The sequence below is a fragment of the Oncorhynchus mykiss genome, chromosome 1 (assembly GCF_013265735.2).
Source record: "Oncorhynchus mykiss isolate Arlee chromosome 1, USDA_OmykA_1.1, whole genome shotgun sequence".
NCBI classification, from domain to species: domain Eukaryota; kingdom Metazoa; phylum Chordata; class Actinopteri; order Salmoniformes; family Salmonidae; genus Oncorhynchus; species Oncorhynchus mykiss.
The window spans coordinates 75622523-75639078 of record NC_048565.1 but is presented as its reverse complement, the minus strand read 5'-3'; the positions used below and the strand labels follow the sequence as shown (position 1 = coordinate 75639078).

The 16556-nt window shown below is 42.8% G+C and overlaps 1 protein-coding gene across 9 annotated transcripts in view; it reads right to left on the bottom strand.

Moving 5' to 3' along the window:
- LOC110529500 (pleckstrin homology domain-containing family A member 1) overlaps nt 1-16556 on the bottom strand; it is a 33396-nt gene that overhangs the window by 9534 nt on the left and 7306 nt on the right. For 7 of the 9 annotated variants that reach the window (XM_036985482.1, XM_036985481.1, XM_036985473.1 and 4 more), the window contains exons 2-8: nt 14507-14724; nt 12076-12132; nt 11922-11967; nt 9191-9288; nt 8678-8809; nt 8394-8534; nt 8202-8270 (exon numbers count right to left, since the gene is read on the bottom strand). In XM_036985482.1, the coding sequence (XP_036841377.1) occupies nt 8202-8270; nt 8394-8534; nt 8678-8809; nt 9191-9288; nt 11922-11967; nt 12076-12132; nt 14507-14647 (684 nt within the window). In that variant the 5' untranslated portion in view covers nt 14648-14724. The remainder of the gene's footprint in view (nt 1-8201; nt 8271-8393; nt 8535-8677; nt 8810-9190; nt 9289-11921; nt 11968-12075; nt 12133-14506; nt 14725-16556) is intronic. The other 2 variants (XM_036985476.1, XM_036985485.1) reach the window with 2 other exon arrangements.

Here is a 16556-nt window from a genome sequence, read left to right as displayed (position 1 = left end):
GCAAGGGCCGCGGCTTTTGTGGAGCGATGGGTAACGATGCTTCGAGTGTGGCTGTTGTCTATGTGTTCCTGGTTCGAGCTCAGGTAGGGCAAGGAGGGGGACGGAAGCTATACTGTTACACTGGCAATACTATAGTGCCTATAAGAACATCCAATAGTCAAAGGTATATGAAATACAAATGGTAGAGAGACAAATAGTCCTATAAATACTATATTAACTACAACCTAAAACCTCTTACCTTGGAATATTGAAGTCTCATGTTAAATGGAACCACCAACTTTCATATGTTCTCATGTTCTGAGCAAGGAAATTAAACGTTAGCTTTTTTACATGGCGCATATTTTACATGGCGCATATTTTACATGGCGCATATTTTTACATGGCACATATTACTTTCTTCTCCAACACTTTGTTTTTGCATTTTTTAAACCAAATTGAACATGTTTCATTATTTATTTGAGGCTAAATTGATTTCATTGATGTTTTATATTAAGTTAAAATAAGTGTTAATTCAGTATTATGGTAATTGTCATTATTACAAACTAAAAAATTAAAAAAGGCAGATTAATCAGTATCGGCTTTTTTGGTCCTACAATAATCAGTATCGGTATTGAAAAATCATAATCGGTCGACCTCTACTTTACTCAGTACTTTGTTGAAGCACCTTTGGCAGCGATTTCAGCGATGAGTCTTCTTGGGTATGACACTACAAGCTTGGCACACCAATATTTGGGGAGTTTCTCCCATTCTTCACTGCAGAGCCTCTCAAGCTCTGTCAGGTTGGATGGGGAGTGTCACTGCACAGCTATTTTCAGGTCTCTCCAGAGATGTTCGATCGGGTTCAAGTCCAGGCTCTGGCTGGGCCACTCAGGACATTCAGAGACTTGTCCCGAAGTCACTCCGTTGTCTTGACGGTGTGCTTAGGGTCGTTGTCCTGTTGGAACGTAAACCCTCACCCCAGTTTGAGGTCCTGAGAAGGTTTTAATCAAGGATCCCTCTGTACTTTGCTCCATTCATCTTTGCCTCGATCCTGACTAGTCTCCTAGTCCTTGCCGCTGAAAAACATCCCCACAGCAGGAAGCCGCCACCACATTTCACCATAGGGATGGTGCCAGGTCTCCTCCAGACATGACACTGGGCATTCAGGCCAAATAATTCAATCTTGGTTTCATCAGACCAGAGAACCTTGTTTCTCATGGTCTGAGTCCTTTAGGTGCCATTTGGCAAACTTCCAAGAGGCTGTCCAGTGCCTTTTTACTGAGGAGTGGCTTCCGTCTGGTTTCCGTCTGGCCATAAAGGCCTTATTGGTGGAGTGCTGCAGAGATGGTTGTCCTTCAGGAAGGTTATCCCATCTCCACAGAGGACCATCGGGTTCTTGAGCACCTCCCTGACAAAGGCCCTTTGGCCAGGTGGCCAACTCTAGGAAGAGTCTTGGTGGATCCAAACTTCTTCCATTTAAGAAGTGTGGAGGCCACTGTGTTCTTTTTTTTACCCCCCTTTTTCTCCCCAATTTCGTGGTATCCAACTGTTTTTAGTAGCTACTATCTTGTCTCATCGCTACAACTCCCGTGCAGGCTCGGGAGAGACGAAGGTTGAAAGTCATGCGTCCTCCGATACACAACCCAACCAAGCCGCACTGCTTCTTAACACAGCGCGCATCCAACCCGGAAGCCAGCCGCACCAATGTGTTGGTGCGCGATGAGACAAGGATATCCGTACCGACCAAGCCCTCCCTAACCTGGACGACGCTATGCCAATTGTGCGTCGCCTCACAGACCTCCCGGTCGCGGCCGGTTACGACAGAGCCTGGGCGCGAACCCAGAGTCTCTGGTGGCATAGCTGGCACTGCAGTACAGCGCCCTTAACCACTGCGCCACCCGGGAGGCCCCGCCACTGTGTTCTGGGGACATTTAATGCTGCAGGCACCTCTACCCTCTAACCTTAAGTCCATATTGTCAGGTATGCTATTAGCAATAAGCATTATTGAGAGGGGGAAGAGAGAGAGACATAACGTTCTGTGTGGATTTCCAGTGCTTAAGTATGGATTTCCTACCGCCTCGCTGTCCTTTTCCCCCATAGGATTCCAAGTTGAAGAAGACCCGTTTTGATCTCCTTACTAAGGGTTAGTATATCCCCTGATAATGACCCTTTTCGTCCAGTGGAAAAACTAAAAACTATCTGTTACTGGCAGAGAGATGTGGAACTCTTTCTTATAGGTCTATTAACTCATTAACCGCCTGGTGATGTCACCAAGAAGGCCAAAACTGTCAAGCAGTCTTTTCAAACAGCTCTTACACTAAAAGGGCATTATTGTAATTTTCACAATATTATACCAAACTCAGTGTGAACATATATTTAAAAAATATATATATAAAACAAAAAAAGAAATGTTTGAGTACACTGGGCTTTAACCTCATCTGCCCATTCCTGCTATTTACAGGGTTACCGTGGAGACGCTGATGGATTTTACTAAAACCAACCCCCCTCCCCACACACACCAATGTAGCTTCTCTTTCAACATTTTGCTATGTTACAGCCTTACTCTAAAATAAATTACACACAATAACCCTTAATGACAAAGCAAAAACAGTTCATTTGAAATTTTTGAAAATGTATTACAAATTAAAATCTAAAATATCACATAAGTACTCATAAGTACCCTTTACTCTAGAGGTCGACCAATTAATCGGAATGGCCGATTAATTAGGGCCGATTTCAAGTTTTCATAATGATCGGAAATCTGTATTTTTGGACGCCGATTTCCGATCATTTTTAAATTATTTTTTATACCTTTTATTTAACTAGGCAAGTCAGTTAAAGAACACATTCTTATTTTCAATGCCTGCCTAGGAACTCAGGGGCAGAACGACAGATTTTCACCTTGTCAGCTCAGGGGTTCCAATCTTACAACCGCACAGTTAACTAGTCCAACGCTCTAACCATTGCACTCCACGAGTAGCCTGCCTGTTATGTGCATGTAGTAGAAGCCAAGGTAAATTGCTAGCTAGCATTAAACTTATCTTATAAAAAACAATCAATCATAATCACTAGTTATAACTACAGATCCAGTTTAGCAGGCAACCAGGTGAAATTATCTCATTTCTCTTGTGTTCATTGCACGCAGAGTCAGGGTATATGCAACAGTTTGGGCTGCCTGGCTCATTGCGAACTAATTTGCCAGAATTTTACATAATTATGACATACATTCAAGGTTGTGCAATGTAACAAGAATATTTAGACTTAGGGATGCCACCCGTTAGATAAAATACCAAACGGTTCCGTATTTCACTGAAATAATAAAGTTTTGTTTTCGAAATGATAGTTTCCGGATTCGATCATATTAATGACCAAAGGCTGGTATTTCTGTGTGTTATTATGTTATAATTATGTCTGATTTGATAGAGCAGTCTGACTGAGCAGCAGCAGGCCCGTAATCATTGATTCAAACAGCACTTTCGTGCGTTTTGCCAGCAGCTCTTCGCAAGCACGGCGCTGTTTATGACTTCAAGCCTATCAGCCTAATGGCTGGTGTAACCAATGTGAAATGGCTAGCTAGTTAGCTGGGTGTGCACTAATACTGTTTCAAATGTCACTCACTTTTAGATTTGGAGAAGTTATTCCCCTTGCGCTGCAAGGGCCGCGGCTTTTGTGGAGCGATGGGTAACGATGCTTCGAGTGTGGCTGTTGTCTATGTGTTCCTGGTTCGAGCTCAGGTAGGGCAAGGAGGGGGACGGAAGCTATACTGTTACACTGGCAATACTATAGTGCCTATAAGAACATCCAATAGTCAAAGGTATATGAAATACAAATGGTAGAGAGACAAATAGTCCTATAAATACTATATTAACTACAACCTAAAACCTCTTACCTTGGAATATTGAAGTCTCATGTTAAATGGAACCACCAACTTTCATATGTTCTCATGTTCTGAGCAAGGAAATTAAACGTTAGCTTTTTTACATGGCGCATATTTTACATGGCGCATATTTTACATGGCACATATTACTTTCTTCTCCAACACTTTGTTTTTGCATTTTTTAAACCAAATTGAACATGTTTCATTATTTATTTGAGGCTAAATTGATTTCATTGATGTTTTATATTAAGTTAAAATAAGTGTTAATTCAGTATTATGGTAATTGTCATTATTACAAACTAAAAAATTAAAAAAGGCAGATTAATCAGTATCGGCTTTTTTGGTCCTACAATAATCAGTATCGGTATTGAAAAATCATAATCGGTCGACCTCTACTTTACTCAGTACTTTGTTGAAGCACCTTTGGCAGCGATTTCAGCGATGAGTCTTCTTGGGTATGACACTACAAGCTTGGCACACCAATATTTGGGGAGTTTCTCCCATTCTTCACTGCAGAGCCTCTCAAGCTCTGTCAGGTTGGATGGGGAGTGTCACTGCACAGCTATTTTCAGGTCTCTCCAGAGATGTTCGATCGGGTTCAAGTCCAGGCTCTGGCTGGGCCACTCAGGACATTCAGAGACTTGTCCCGAAGTCACTCCGTTGTCTTGACGGTGTGCTTAGGGTCGTTGTCCTGTTGGAACGTAAACCCTCACCCCAGTTTGAGGTCCTGAGAAGGTTTTAATCAAGGATCCCTCTGTACTTTGCTCCATTCATCTTTGCCTCGATCCTGACTAGTCTCCTAGTCCTTGCCGCTGAAAAACATCCCCACAGCAGGAAGCCGCCACCACATTTCACCATAGGGATGGTGCCAGGTCTCCTCCAGACATGACACTGGGCATTCAGGCCAAATAATTCAATCTTGGTTTCATCAGACCAGAGAACCTTGTTTCTCATGGTCTGAGTCCTTTAGGTGCCATTTGGCAAACTTCCAAGAGGCTGTCCAGTGCCTTTTTACTGAGGAGTGGCTTCCGTCTGGTTTCCGTCTGGCCATAAAGGCCTTATTGGTGGAGTGCTGCAGAGATGGTTGTCCTTCAGGAAGGTTATCCCATCTCCACAGAGGACCATCGGGTTCTTGAGCACCTCCCTGACAAAGGCCCTTTGGCCAGGTGGCCAACTCTAGGAAGAGTCTTGGTGGATCCAAACTTCTTCCATTTAAGAAGTGTGGAGGCCACTGTGTTCTTTTTTTTACCCCCCTTTTTCTCCCCAATTTCGTGGTATCCAACTGTTTTTAGTAGCTACTATCTTGTCTCATCGCTACAACTCCCGTGCAGGCTCGGGAGAGACGAAGGTTGAAAGTCATGCGTCCTCCGATACACAACCCAACCAAGCCGCACTGCTTCTTAACACAGCGCGCATCCAACCCGGAAGCCAGCCGCACCAATGTGTTGGTGCGCGATGAGACAAGGATATCCGTACCGACCAAGCCCTCCCTAACCTGGACGACGCTATGCCAATTGTGCGTCGCCTCACAGACCTCCCGGTCGCGGCCGGTTACGACAGAGCCTGGGCGCGAACCCAGAGTCTCTGGTGGCATAGCTGGCACTGCAGTACAGCGCCCTTAACCACTGCGCCACCCGGGAGGCCCCGCCACTGTGTTCTGGGGACATTTAATGCTGCAGGCATTTTTTGGTACCATTCCACAGATCTGTGCCTCAACACAATCCTGTCTCGGAGCGCTACAGACAATCCCTTTGACCTCATAGCTTGGTTTTTGCTCAGACATGCACTGTCAACTGTGGGACCTTACAGTGCCTTGCGAAAGTATTCGGCCCCCTTGAACTTTGCGACCTTTTGCCACATTTCAGGCTTCAAACATAAAGATATAAAACTGTATTTTTTTGTGAAGAATCAACAACAAGTGGGACACAATCATGAAGTGGAACGACATTTATTGGATATTTCAAACTTTTTTAACAAATCAAAAACTGAAAAATTGGGCGTGCAAAATTATTCAGCCCCTTTACTTTCAGTGCAGCAAACTCTCTCCAGAAGTTCAGTGAGGATCTCTGAATGATCCAATGTTGACCTAAATGACTAATGAGGATAAATACAATCCACCTGTGTGTAATCAAGTCTCCGTATAAATGCACCTGCACTGTGATAGTCTCAGAGGTCCGTTAAAAGCACAGAGAGCATCATGAAGAACAAGGAACACACCAGGCAGGTCCGAGATACTGTTGTGAAGAAGTTTAAAGCCAGATTTGGATACAAAAAGATTTCCCAAGCTTTAAACATCCCAAGGAGCACTGTGCAAGCGATAATATTGAAATGGAAGGAGTATCAGACCACTGCAAATCTACCAAGACCTGGCCGTCCCTCTAAACTTTCAGCTCATACAAGGAGAAGACTGATCAGAGATGCAGCCAAGAGGCCCATGATCACTCTGGATGAACTGCAGAGATCTACAGCTGAGGTGGGAGACTCTGTCCATAGGACAACAATCAGTCGTATATTGCACAAATCTGGCCTTTATGGAAGAGTGGCAAGAAGAAAGCCATTTCTTAAAGATATCCATAAAAAGTGTTGTTTAAAGTTTGCCACAAGCCACCTGGGAGACACACCAAACATGTGGAAGAAGGTGCTCTGGTCAGATGAAACCAAAATTTAACTTTTTGGCAACAATGCAAAACGTTATGTTTGGCGTAAAAGCAACACAGCTCACACCATCCCCACTGTCAAACATGGTGGTGGCAGCATCATGGTTTGGGCCTGCTTTTCTTCAGCAGGGACAGGAAGATGGTTAAAATTGATGGGAAGATGGATGGAGCCAAATACAGGACCATTCTGGAAGAAAACCTGATGGAGTCTGCAAAAGACCTGAGACTGGGACGGAGATTTGTCTTCCAACAAGACAATGATCCAAAACATAAAGCAAAATCTACAATGGAATGGTTCAAAAATAAACATATCCAGGTGTTAGAATGGCCAAGTCAAAGTCCAGACTTGAATCCAATCGAGAATCTGTGGAAAGAACTGAAAACTGCTGTTCACAAATGCTCTCCATCCAACCTCAATGAGCTCGAGCTGTTTTGCAAGGAGTAATGGGAAAAAATTGCAGTCTCTCGATGTCTCTATCAGTTTTGCACATACCCCAAGCGACTTACAGCTGTAATCGCAGCAAAAGGTGGCGCTACAAAGTATTAACTTAAGGGGGCTGAATAATTTTGCACGCTCAATTTTTCAGTTTTTGATTTGTTAAAAAAGTTTGAAATATCCAATAAATGTCGTTCCACTTCATGATTGTGTCCCACTTGTTGTTGATTCTTCACAAAAAAATACAGTTTTATATCTTTATGTTTGAAGCCTGAAATGTGGCAAAAGGTCGCAAAGTTCAAGGGGGCCGAATACTTTCGCAAGGCACTGTATATAGACAGGTGTGTGCCCTTCCAAATCATGTCCAATCAATTGAATTTCCCACAGGTTGACTCCAATCAAGTTGTAGAAACATCTCAAGGATGATCAATGGAAACAGGATGCGCCTGAGCTCAATTTCAAGTCACATAGCAAAGGGCTGAATGCTTATGTAAAAAAGGGCTGTTTTTTTTTTTATATATAAATTTGCCATTTCTAAAAACCTGTTTTCGCTTTGTCATTATGGGGCACTGTGTGTAGATTGATGAGGAAAATGTGTTATTTAATTCATTTTAGAATAAGGTTGTAACGTAACAAAATGGGCAAAAAGGGAAGGGGTCTGAATACTTTCCGAATGCATTGTATATTAGACTCTGGGAATTCCCTCCCTATGGCACTCTTAACCTGAATGCTCCTCGAGAGGAATATTTCTCTCACACACAAGCTGACTAGGTAAATAGATAAACTATTTTACAATGGGGTTGTCTGATTTTTCTATTCATTATTTGTTTTGTTTGCAGATGAAATGTAAATGTGGACTGTTTTAGCCACTTCAAAGTGCACCTTGGACAATTATTATTTAAAAAATAAAAATGTAATGCACGGGTCTTTTGGACTCCTTTCTGTTGAGCAAAACCAACTTTCAAGGCCTTATTGATACAGTATTATTTGGAACGCAAAGAAGACAAGGGAGAAAAACTGTCCTTGGGCATTGTTGATGATAAATAGACCCATGCTGGAGAAAAATATGGGCAAGCATGGAAGTTCTTTGTGGAGTGTGTGTGTAGTAGGGCACATAGACAAGGACATGCTAGGACATGTGTAGAAGAGGCACAAGATTCCAGGAACATGAGGTGGAGCATGCCAGGACAAGCGAGTGTGTGAGTCATAAGTCATTCTAGTATGCTTTCCAGTGTTGATGAAAAGGACTTACCAGGTCTGATTTGAAGTAACTCATTGAGTTCTCCTCCAGTAAGAAATATCTCCTTTTCCAATTCCTCATCTGGGGAAAAAGAGCATAAAAACACACATTCCTTCTTCATTCTACTGCCCCCCTACTGTAACACTCCAGACCTCAAACTAAGAGCCCCCCCTACTGTAACCCACTATAGTCCCCTGCACTCACCACAGCTCCCTGCTTCACACAATAGCCAGACTTAATGACCGTCTTGTCTTGGGTCGGCCTGCCCAGGAAGTATGGCAGCTGGTTGTGGGATCTCTGCAGCAACTCTCGCTCGGAACCCTCCTGGCCCTCTCCCCTTTCCTGCTTTTGGGTTGGGGGGGGGGGGGTACACCTGAGTTGTGTAGTCCCCTAAAAATGGTCTATAGATGCTCAAACTATCAACTGCAACTCTACTGAAAATGAACTAACTAGGGTTAGGGATAAATAGGGGGGCTAGCCTTGCCTACCTGCATCTGAGTTATGATGGGAACTCCCCCGATGATGTCAGTCCTGTAGGAGACCTGCTTCTTGGGTCCCAGGTTGTCCAGAAGGGCTTTCTGGGTCTCCACATTCTGTTGGCCATCATTGGACTTTGGCACCTGCAAGAGAAAATGGTGTGAAAAAACATTCCTAACATGTACAGGATACCTTGATTCCTCCTGTTTTACTACTTTTACTGATTACTCCTGCTTCTAGCTCTGTGGTCGGACCAGCGACCTTTCGGTTACTTGCCCAACGTTCTAACCGTTAGGCCACCTGCTGCCCAGAAAGGTCTCTCCTAACAATAACCATCCTGCCAGTCACCCTCTTGACTATCACACACATGGGAAATCTTGAGATTTTACTCACTTTACTAGGAGTCTATGACTTCAGTCATTAACAGGAAGTAAATTTTCTAAAGAGGACTAGGCTATGTATTCTTGTGTGTGAAACAAGTCCTCTGCAAAAAAAGACAGTGCAGCATTTAGTGAGAGACTCACAGTGATTTTGGTGGCCTTATTGAGAGCGTTCACCCAGTCCACCAGGTCCTGCTGATCATTGGCCTGGACGAAGAATTTCCTCATGCCAGCGTTGATGACTGAGAAAGAGGAAGGGAAATACCAAGAAAGGGATGGAAGACATCAAAAATAGGCCTAATAGGGAGTGACACATTCAAAAGAGAGAAAAAAATAGCACAAATATATATATACATATAAAAAATAAAATTGGGTCCCTGATGACAATATAGAAGTTAAAAGGCTGTAGCTTAATTAGAGCTGGTTGAGAGGAAATAGAGTGGATTGTCCAGCCTGCTCTCAGACTACACATAACATAGCAAATGTAAATCCGGGACACTAAAATTAGTATGAGATTTTCCATTTTGTATGGTTACATAAGACAGGTTACTTAAGGCAAATAATAGAAAATGCTCTGACCAGGTTGGATTGTATGCTGTTCCTAATAGGACAGGGCATAGCAGGAGCATTGGGTCCATTATATGAGAGTGGAGAATTGCATCAAGGCAATCATCAGCCCATTCTAATGACCTTCCACCAATATGTTAACAAAAGGGGCTCAAGACAATTGCAAATTACACAGACCAATGACAAAGGGTTTTTAGGTCAAAGCCTGATTAGCTCTGAACCAGTGATTCTGGCACAGAGTCTCCTGTCGCCATCTTTCAGTATCTCTTAATTATTTGATCCCTCCCTTTACGTTCCCGCTTTCGCTTTCAGATCATTGGGTTAAATTACATTGCATTATAGCCTGGGTGATGGTGCAGCGAATAGCTCTAAGCACTAGAACTTTGTGACACAATGGCCATCATTCTTTTTAGTTTCTATGAGCGTGGGTGTGCACGTGTGTTGCTTGCACCAGTGACCAAACAGACTCACACTAGCTAGTCAAACTTGTACATGCCATAGGTTATCATTCCATCTGGTCGTGCCGGTTTTGACCGCATCAAATCGATGTAATGAAGCTAGCTAAGATAGCCAGCTAGCTCGCTAGCTACCAAGGCGAAATTAGGCTATTTTGATGCTCTTCCCATCCTTGTCTACAACTCCATTCAAAATCAATCCATTTTTTATTCTCGTAACTATTCGAATAACAACGTCCATTTGGATATTCGAAAAACCATCCCTAAGTCCCACTTGTTCTGACCACACAAAAACCGCAGTGATGGAAACTGAAAGGAGACATCGTGACCATTGACTGAACATTAATGGTGTGGAATGAATGAGTGACTCAATGAGTGGGAGATGATTAGTAAGAGGCTGTCATGCCATGGGCATTTTGTTAAACCTACTGACAACAGAATCATGGAAAAAGAAAGACGAGGTGATAAATCAATCCAAAAGTGACAGAATCGAAACAAGAAGAAACCAAAATCGTACCAATGTGGCATGTATGCCGGGTGTGTATGCCACATTACCACGTACAATTTACCCCACTATAAACTGTAAGTCTGACTGAAGGGGTGTGTAGACCAAGGGTGGTGGGGGCTCTCAAAGGAAGTGAATAATAAGCTGGGAGGGCCATATCTAAGATCTGACTCACAGCTGCGATCACACACAAAACATGTGTGTTGTTGAGTCACACAGCTGGGCCGCAGCATCAGAGCCACACACACGGACAGGAATCCTAGATTGCCACTGATCCTTGTTTTACTGTAAGCCCATCTGGAAGTATGACAGCCTTTCCCAAATTACTTTTCCTGAAAACACCAATTAAGAGCTACTTTTAAAAGACATGGGAGTTAGGAAGGGGTGCGATGGTAATAAATGTGGAAATCAACAAAAACATGGCATGCAAACAGTGGTTTAAAAATACCCCAGACTTTTGAGAATGGGTTCTGATTCGGATGCCAGCATCCTGTCAAAACCCCAACACACACACACAACGGTGTGGTGATGACGGGGTCGGTTCTGTCACACACACACTTGTGTTTCCTTCTATTGAGGGCGAAGGGGGGAATGCTGACACACACACACACACACAGGCCAAAAAGAGATTGTATTTTAAAATAATAATTTCAAACCTTTTATTATATTGAGACATGATCACATAGGCCTATGTCTGTTTTTTTGTTCGTGGGAGTTCTTGGGAACAGAAAAAAATAAAAATTGGTCCGTGGGCCACCAGTTGATGACCCCTGATGTACAGTATCCTGATCAGCTGCTATCCTGCATGTCTCTTTTGGATAAACAGCTGAAGCTATGCTGGGTTGTCCGTAGCGTGGAGACAAGCCACAGGAAAATCAAGCTGAGGTGATAGAGGTGAGAGAAGGACAAGAAGGATGCATTCCTCCCTTAGGTTCAAGTCAATCTAAACGACCCAGCCTTGTGTACATGGTGGCATCTGTCAGGGCAGACCTTGAACTGAGAAATTCTGTCTCTTTGAGATGTCACTGTCATGTCAATCCTGAAAAAAAGCTGGATTTATTGCTGAACAGAAACATGGACTCACCTACCCCACAATATCATTAGTCATTTCAACTCATGCAAATGGGAAAAAGAGCCCATGGCCATATAAATAACGGAAGTTTTGCTGTCCACTAACATTCTAAATCTAGAAACTAAGTTTGCTGAAATCTGTATATCTATAGCTGTGGTTTAGTATGAGTTTAAAAATACTGAAGGTCATGAAAAAAGTTGAGCCAAGTTACAACCACTTCCCTATTAATTGAGCAGAGGAACTGAGAGGAAAGAGAATAGTTGTCCTCAATCTTACCGAAGCAATACTCTGCCTTGGGTCTCTGCTTAGTGGCGTCGCTGACCTACGAGGCAAGAGAAGTACAAAAACCTAAATTAATTAATTTAATATCCCTTTTTCAACAAGCACCTATAAAATAAATTATTTGCAAATTCTTCAGCAAATCTCTTACCTTGGAGATGTAGGTGAGTTTGAGTGAGCCAACACAGTCCGCACTGATGGGCAGGTTCTAATGGGAAAATGTGGGTGAGGAACTATTAGATACCATTGAATACTGTCCATTGTTGCAAACCCTTGCCTTATAATATGCGGGGTGCTATCATATTATGTATTTGTATTACTCAAAAGAAGAGCGACTTGGTGGTTGGAGGGGACTGGATGGGGGTGAGAACTTCAGTAATCAATTCAAGGTTATTCCATTGTTGATAATCTAATACAAGAACAAAATTTTTAAGCAGGTTCAATTTTTTAGCAGGTTCAATGTATAAGCACTAACAGAATTTCAAACTCTAAGATGTGTTTAATGTTTGTGGAGTGTCAGTGCAGTGGAAATATATTAAGTCATTTTCAGAACCACCAGTTATTTTTTGCATTCAGCCCCGTTTCACACCAACAAGCATACTCAAAATGATATGTATACGGAACAAAAATAAAATGTAACATGTAAAAGGTTGGCCCATGTTTCATGAGCTGAAACCAAAAAGATCCCTGAAATGTTCCATACGCACAAATAGCTTATTTCTCTCCAATTTTGTTTACATCCCAGTTAGTGAGTATTTCTCCTTTGCCAAGATAATATCTCCACCTGACAGGGGTGGCATATCAAGAAGCTGATTAAACAGCACAATCATTCCACAGGTGCACCTTGTGCTGGGGACAATAAAAGGCCACTCTAAATGTGCAGTTTTTTCACACAACGCAATGCCACATGTCTAAAGTTGAGGGAGAGTGAAATTGGCATGCTGACTGCAGGAATGTCCACCAGAGCTATTGCCAGCAAATTGAATGTTCCTTTCTCTACCATAATCTGCCTCCAACGTAATTTTAGAGAATTTGGCAGTACATCCAACCGGCCTCACAACCACGCCAGCCCAGGACCTCCACATCCGGTTTCTTCACCTGCGGGATCTTCTGAGACCAGCCACCCGGACAGCTGATGAACTGGAGGACTATTTCTGTCTCTATTTCTATCTCAAACTCCTTTTGTGGAGAAAAAAACTAATCCTGATTGGCTGCACCCCTGCCCAGTCATGTGAAATCCATAGATTAAGTCCGAATTAATTCATTTTAATTGACTGATTTCCTTATATGCACTGTAACTCAGTAAAATCTTTGAAATTGTTGCGTTTATATTTTAATTCAGTAGAGAGAGTTGAGAAAGAGAGAGATTATTTCAAATGCCCATCCCTACAAGTAACATCCACAGACCTGGGTGATTCTCATGTTGAATCCAGTACCCTATTTTTTCTCAATCCTAGTTATATTAGCAACCCATACTCGTTGTTGCATCTTTAGAGCTCCCCTCTTTCTAAATTTCTAACAGATATTTTAATCTGTCACATGAAACCACTTGTATGTGCAGTTCGCTTTTGACAACAGTATTTTGCCGCTAATTGCATTGTACCTAGTCAATCTGTGCAAGAGAATAGCCTATTCCAAACAGACTCTGGGACAATAGATCCCATATTCATACAAGCAGTAGGCCATGGCAACATCAAAAACAAACTTTAAAAACCAAATGAGGCTGATGCAACCGATCAGAACGTTTTGCTGAAAATGTTGATCAACTTATTTCTTCACATTATAAGCGCAGCAATGCGCACAAGGCAGTAGACAACACACAAATGTTCATTCCATAATGCAATTAGCGGGAAAAACACTGTAGTCAAAACCACACTGCACATACACGCGGTTTCATGTGACAGAGATGAACCTATAGACAGATAAGCATGACCGGTCAAATATATTTCTATTGACTGGCATTTCCATCAATGAATAGGCTACAAAGCATTATTTTGCAATGGGATTTTTCCCCCCCTTATAGCGGACAATTGGTCGGTGGCAGTTTAATTGATCTGCTTTTCATTTTTATTACCGGCTAATGGAAACCCTGGTACAAACACTCTCTGAGGACATGAGTCTCATTACGTAACACTTTTACAAGTTCCTGTAAAAACCCCAATGAGTTTTTAAATAACATTTTATTCACCTATGAGGTATCATCTAGAGTAGTAAAAGTTATTTTATTCGCTTATATGCCTTCAGACTGGGGTTCTTATGTTCAAAACACTCATTACCGAAACGACAAAGAAGCTAAAGTTCAGGAAAAAGTCTGATTTAAAGTTATAATAATGTTATTATTTTATTTGGTTTTATGTTCACCTCAGGTCTTTTCATTAGGGGAGCAATGTTGAAAAATACTTGAATTTGATTTGTGTATTACTTTTTTGGACTGCTGCAGTAATGACAATGATGTGGAAATTGTGGTCAAATGCATATTATCTGATCAATAAACAGAATTATGAAATAGATAAGAACATATGCTAATCTCAGATGTGAAAAAATGACCCAGCTAATGCTAGCCATCAGTCGTACTGTGTTACCTGAGGGTTGTCCATGTACCACACCAGGCTGCCTGGTTGGGTGTCCAGGATGAAGTAGCGACGCAGGAACTTCCCACTGCTCTCGTTTTCCTCGATGTCCAGGAAGCCACAGATCCGGTTCTGCCGATCCACGTAAGGCATCTCCCAGCCGGCACATTCCCTGGCCCAGGGGCCGGGAGAGAGGAGAGAGGAGGGGAAGAGGGTAGATGGAGGACAGCCTGGAGGGAGGAGAGAGGGGGTACTGAAGAGTTGCGGTCTAGTGCTAGAAAGCCTTGCCTGCCTCTCTGCTACTCTGCCCCCTGGTACAGGCTACACTCGGGATCATGTGACAAACTTCAACCCCGCCTCCTTTATCCCTCGGTCACCCATTCTACCATCCCCCTCTTGCTCCTTTTTTCTCCTCCCTCCGGCTCTTCATTCACATCTGGTAAGCCTTTGCAGTCTTCCCAAGCCTTTCCTTCTTTTACCTCCACAAAATCAGAGCTGAGAATTATTAGCCCAGGTCTACTTAAGTTATTCATTCAGTTCCTTGAAGGTAACCGGACAGAGATCACAATTTCATTTACAGTACAGTCCAGGAGCTCAGTCATCAACACAACAATCAAATACTCTTGAGGAGCTGGGGTGAGCAATATTTAACCCAAAGACTAAGCAGCCAGCCAACTAACTCACTGACATCTCCTGGTGGATAAAGTTGTATTACAGATATCAGCTCTCCAACTCAAAGACTAGTGAAAGGTTAAGACATGCAGTTCAAAGTAAAAATTGTGGGGGCATTTACTGTATACATTTCTGTAATTTCTGATTGAAGGAATTGGAGTTATTAACAGACCTTTGAGTCCACGATAAAGGACCCTCTTTCTCTCCCTACCTCTGCCTCAGATAAAGAGGCTGGGACATTATGAGCATTGTGTGGGAGGATAGGGGTAAAGCTGGGACAAAAGGCCTGCTTGTTGTGCATTGTGTAAAGGGCTGACGACATCAGGGCTAGCCCCCGCAGCCCCTGGAGTCATTCAGTAGACACACGCACAGACGCTTGACGAAACACTGTCAGGGCTGATCCTAAACATTGATTTTAAAGAGTGTATGAAGGGGAGGTTCAGACTAGCTGGAGATGCTTCTTGGTCAACGGTGACTGGAGCATGTGTACGTCCACACTTACACAAGAGTGCCATAAGATTTTCAGGGGGAGATTTCTATAGTATTGCAACATGCGAGGCCTCTAAATCCAACTGACACGTTGACTGTCAGGCAACATAGAAAGTAGGCTTCCCATCTGTGATGAGAGAGAGTGAGAGAAAGAGCTCAAAAACAGAGAAGAGGGGGGCAAGCAACAGACTACAGAACCACCATGTTAGAAAGGTCAAATAAGAGAAGGTCAAGGGGGGGGTGAAGCAGATCATGGACTATGGGCTTGGTCCCAACTCAAACATCAGTGTCCACATTCATTCCTCGTATAATGCGAGAGTGGCTTTGTCCACCACTGGCAACCAACGGCTGGGCAATAAAACAGAACAAAAGGAGAGGTGTAGAGAGAGAGGGAGAAAGAAAGTGACAAAAGAAGGAGAGATCATTGGGGATGTGAGACAGGAGAACGACGGAAACGGTAAGGGAGTGAAGTGGGATGGGGCTTGTGATGAAGAACCATGGCTACCTACTGTGTCATCATGAGTAAGGGAGGGCGAAGGTTAACTTTGTGCGACTTTCATCTAAACATTCTTCACTAGTTCGAATAGGTCAAATTAATTCCAGTCTCACAAAAAGATTCTGCAATGAGTTTGTTAAGATTGCGGCTGACAAGCCTAATATTTATTAAGAGTAAAGATTCTTGTCCCAGGCACCTACTCTGTGTTCTAGCAGAGCAATCAGTGAAGAGACTAGTCCAACTGGGGGGGACATTCCTTGATTTGAGGGGTAAAAATGTAATACAAATGTTTATACTGATCTAAAACAATGCATAAATCCATGATGCTTTTTAGGCCAGAAACAAGTGATAAAATGCCCTAGGAAGACACAACTGATGCACATTGGAATATCTTTGGTTTGTCTC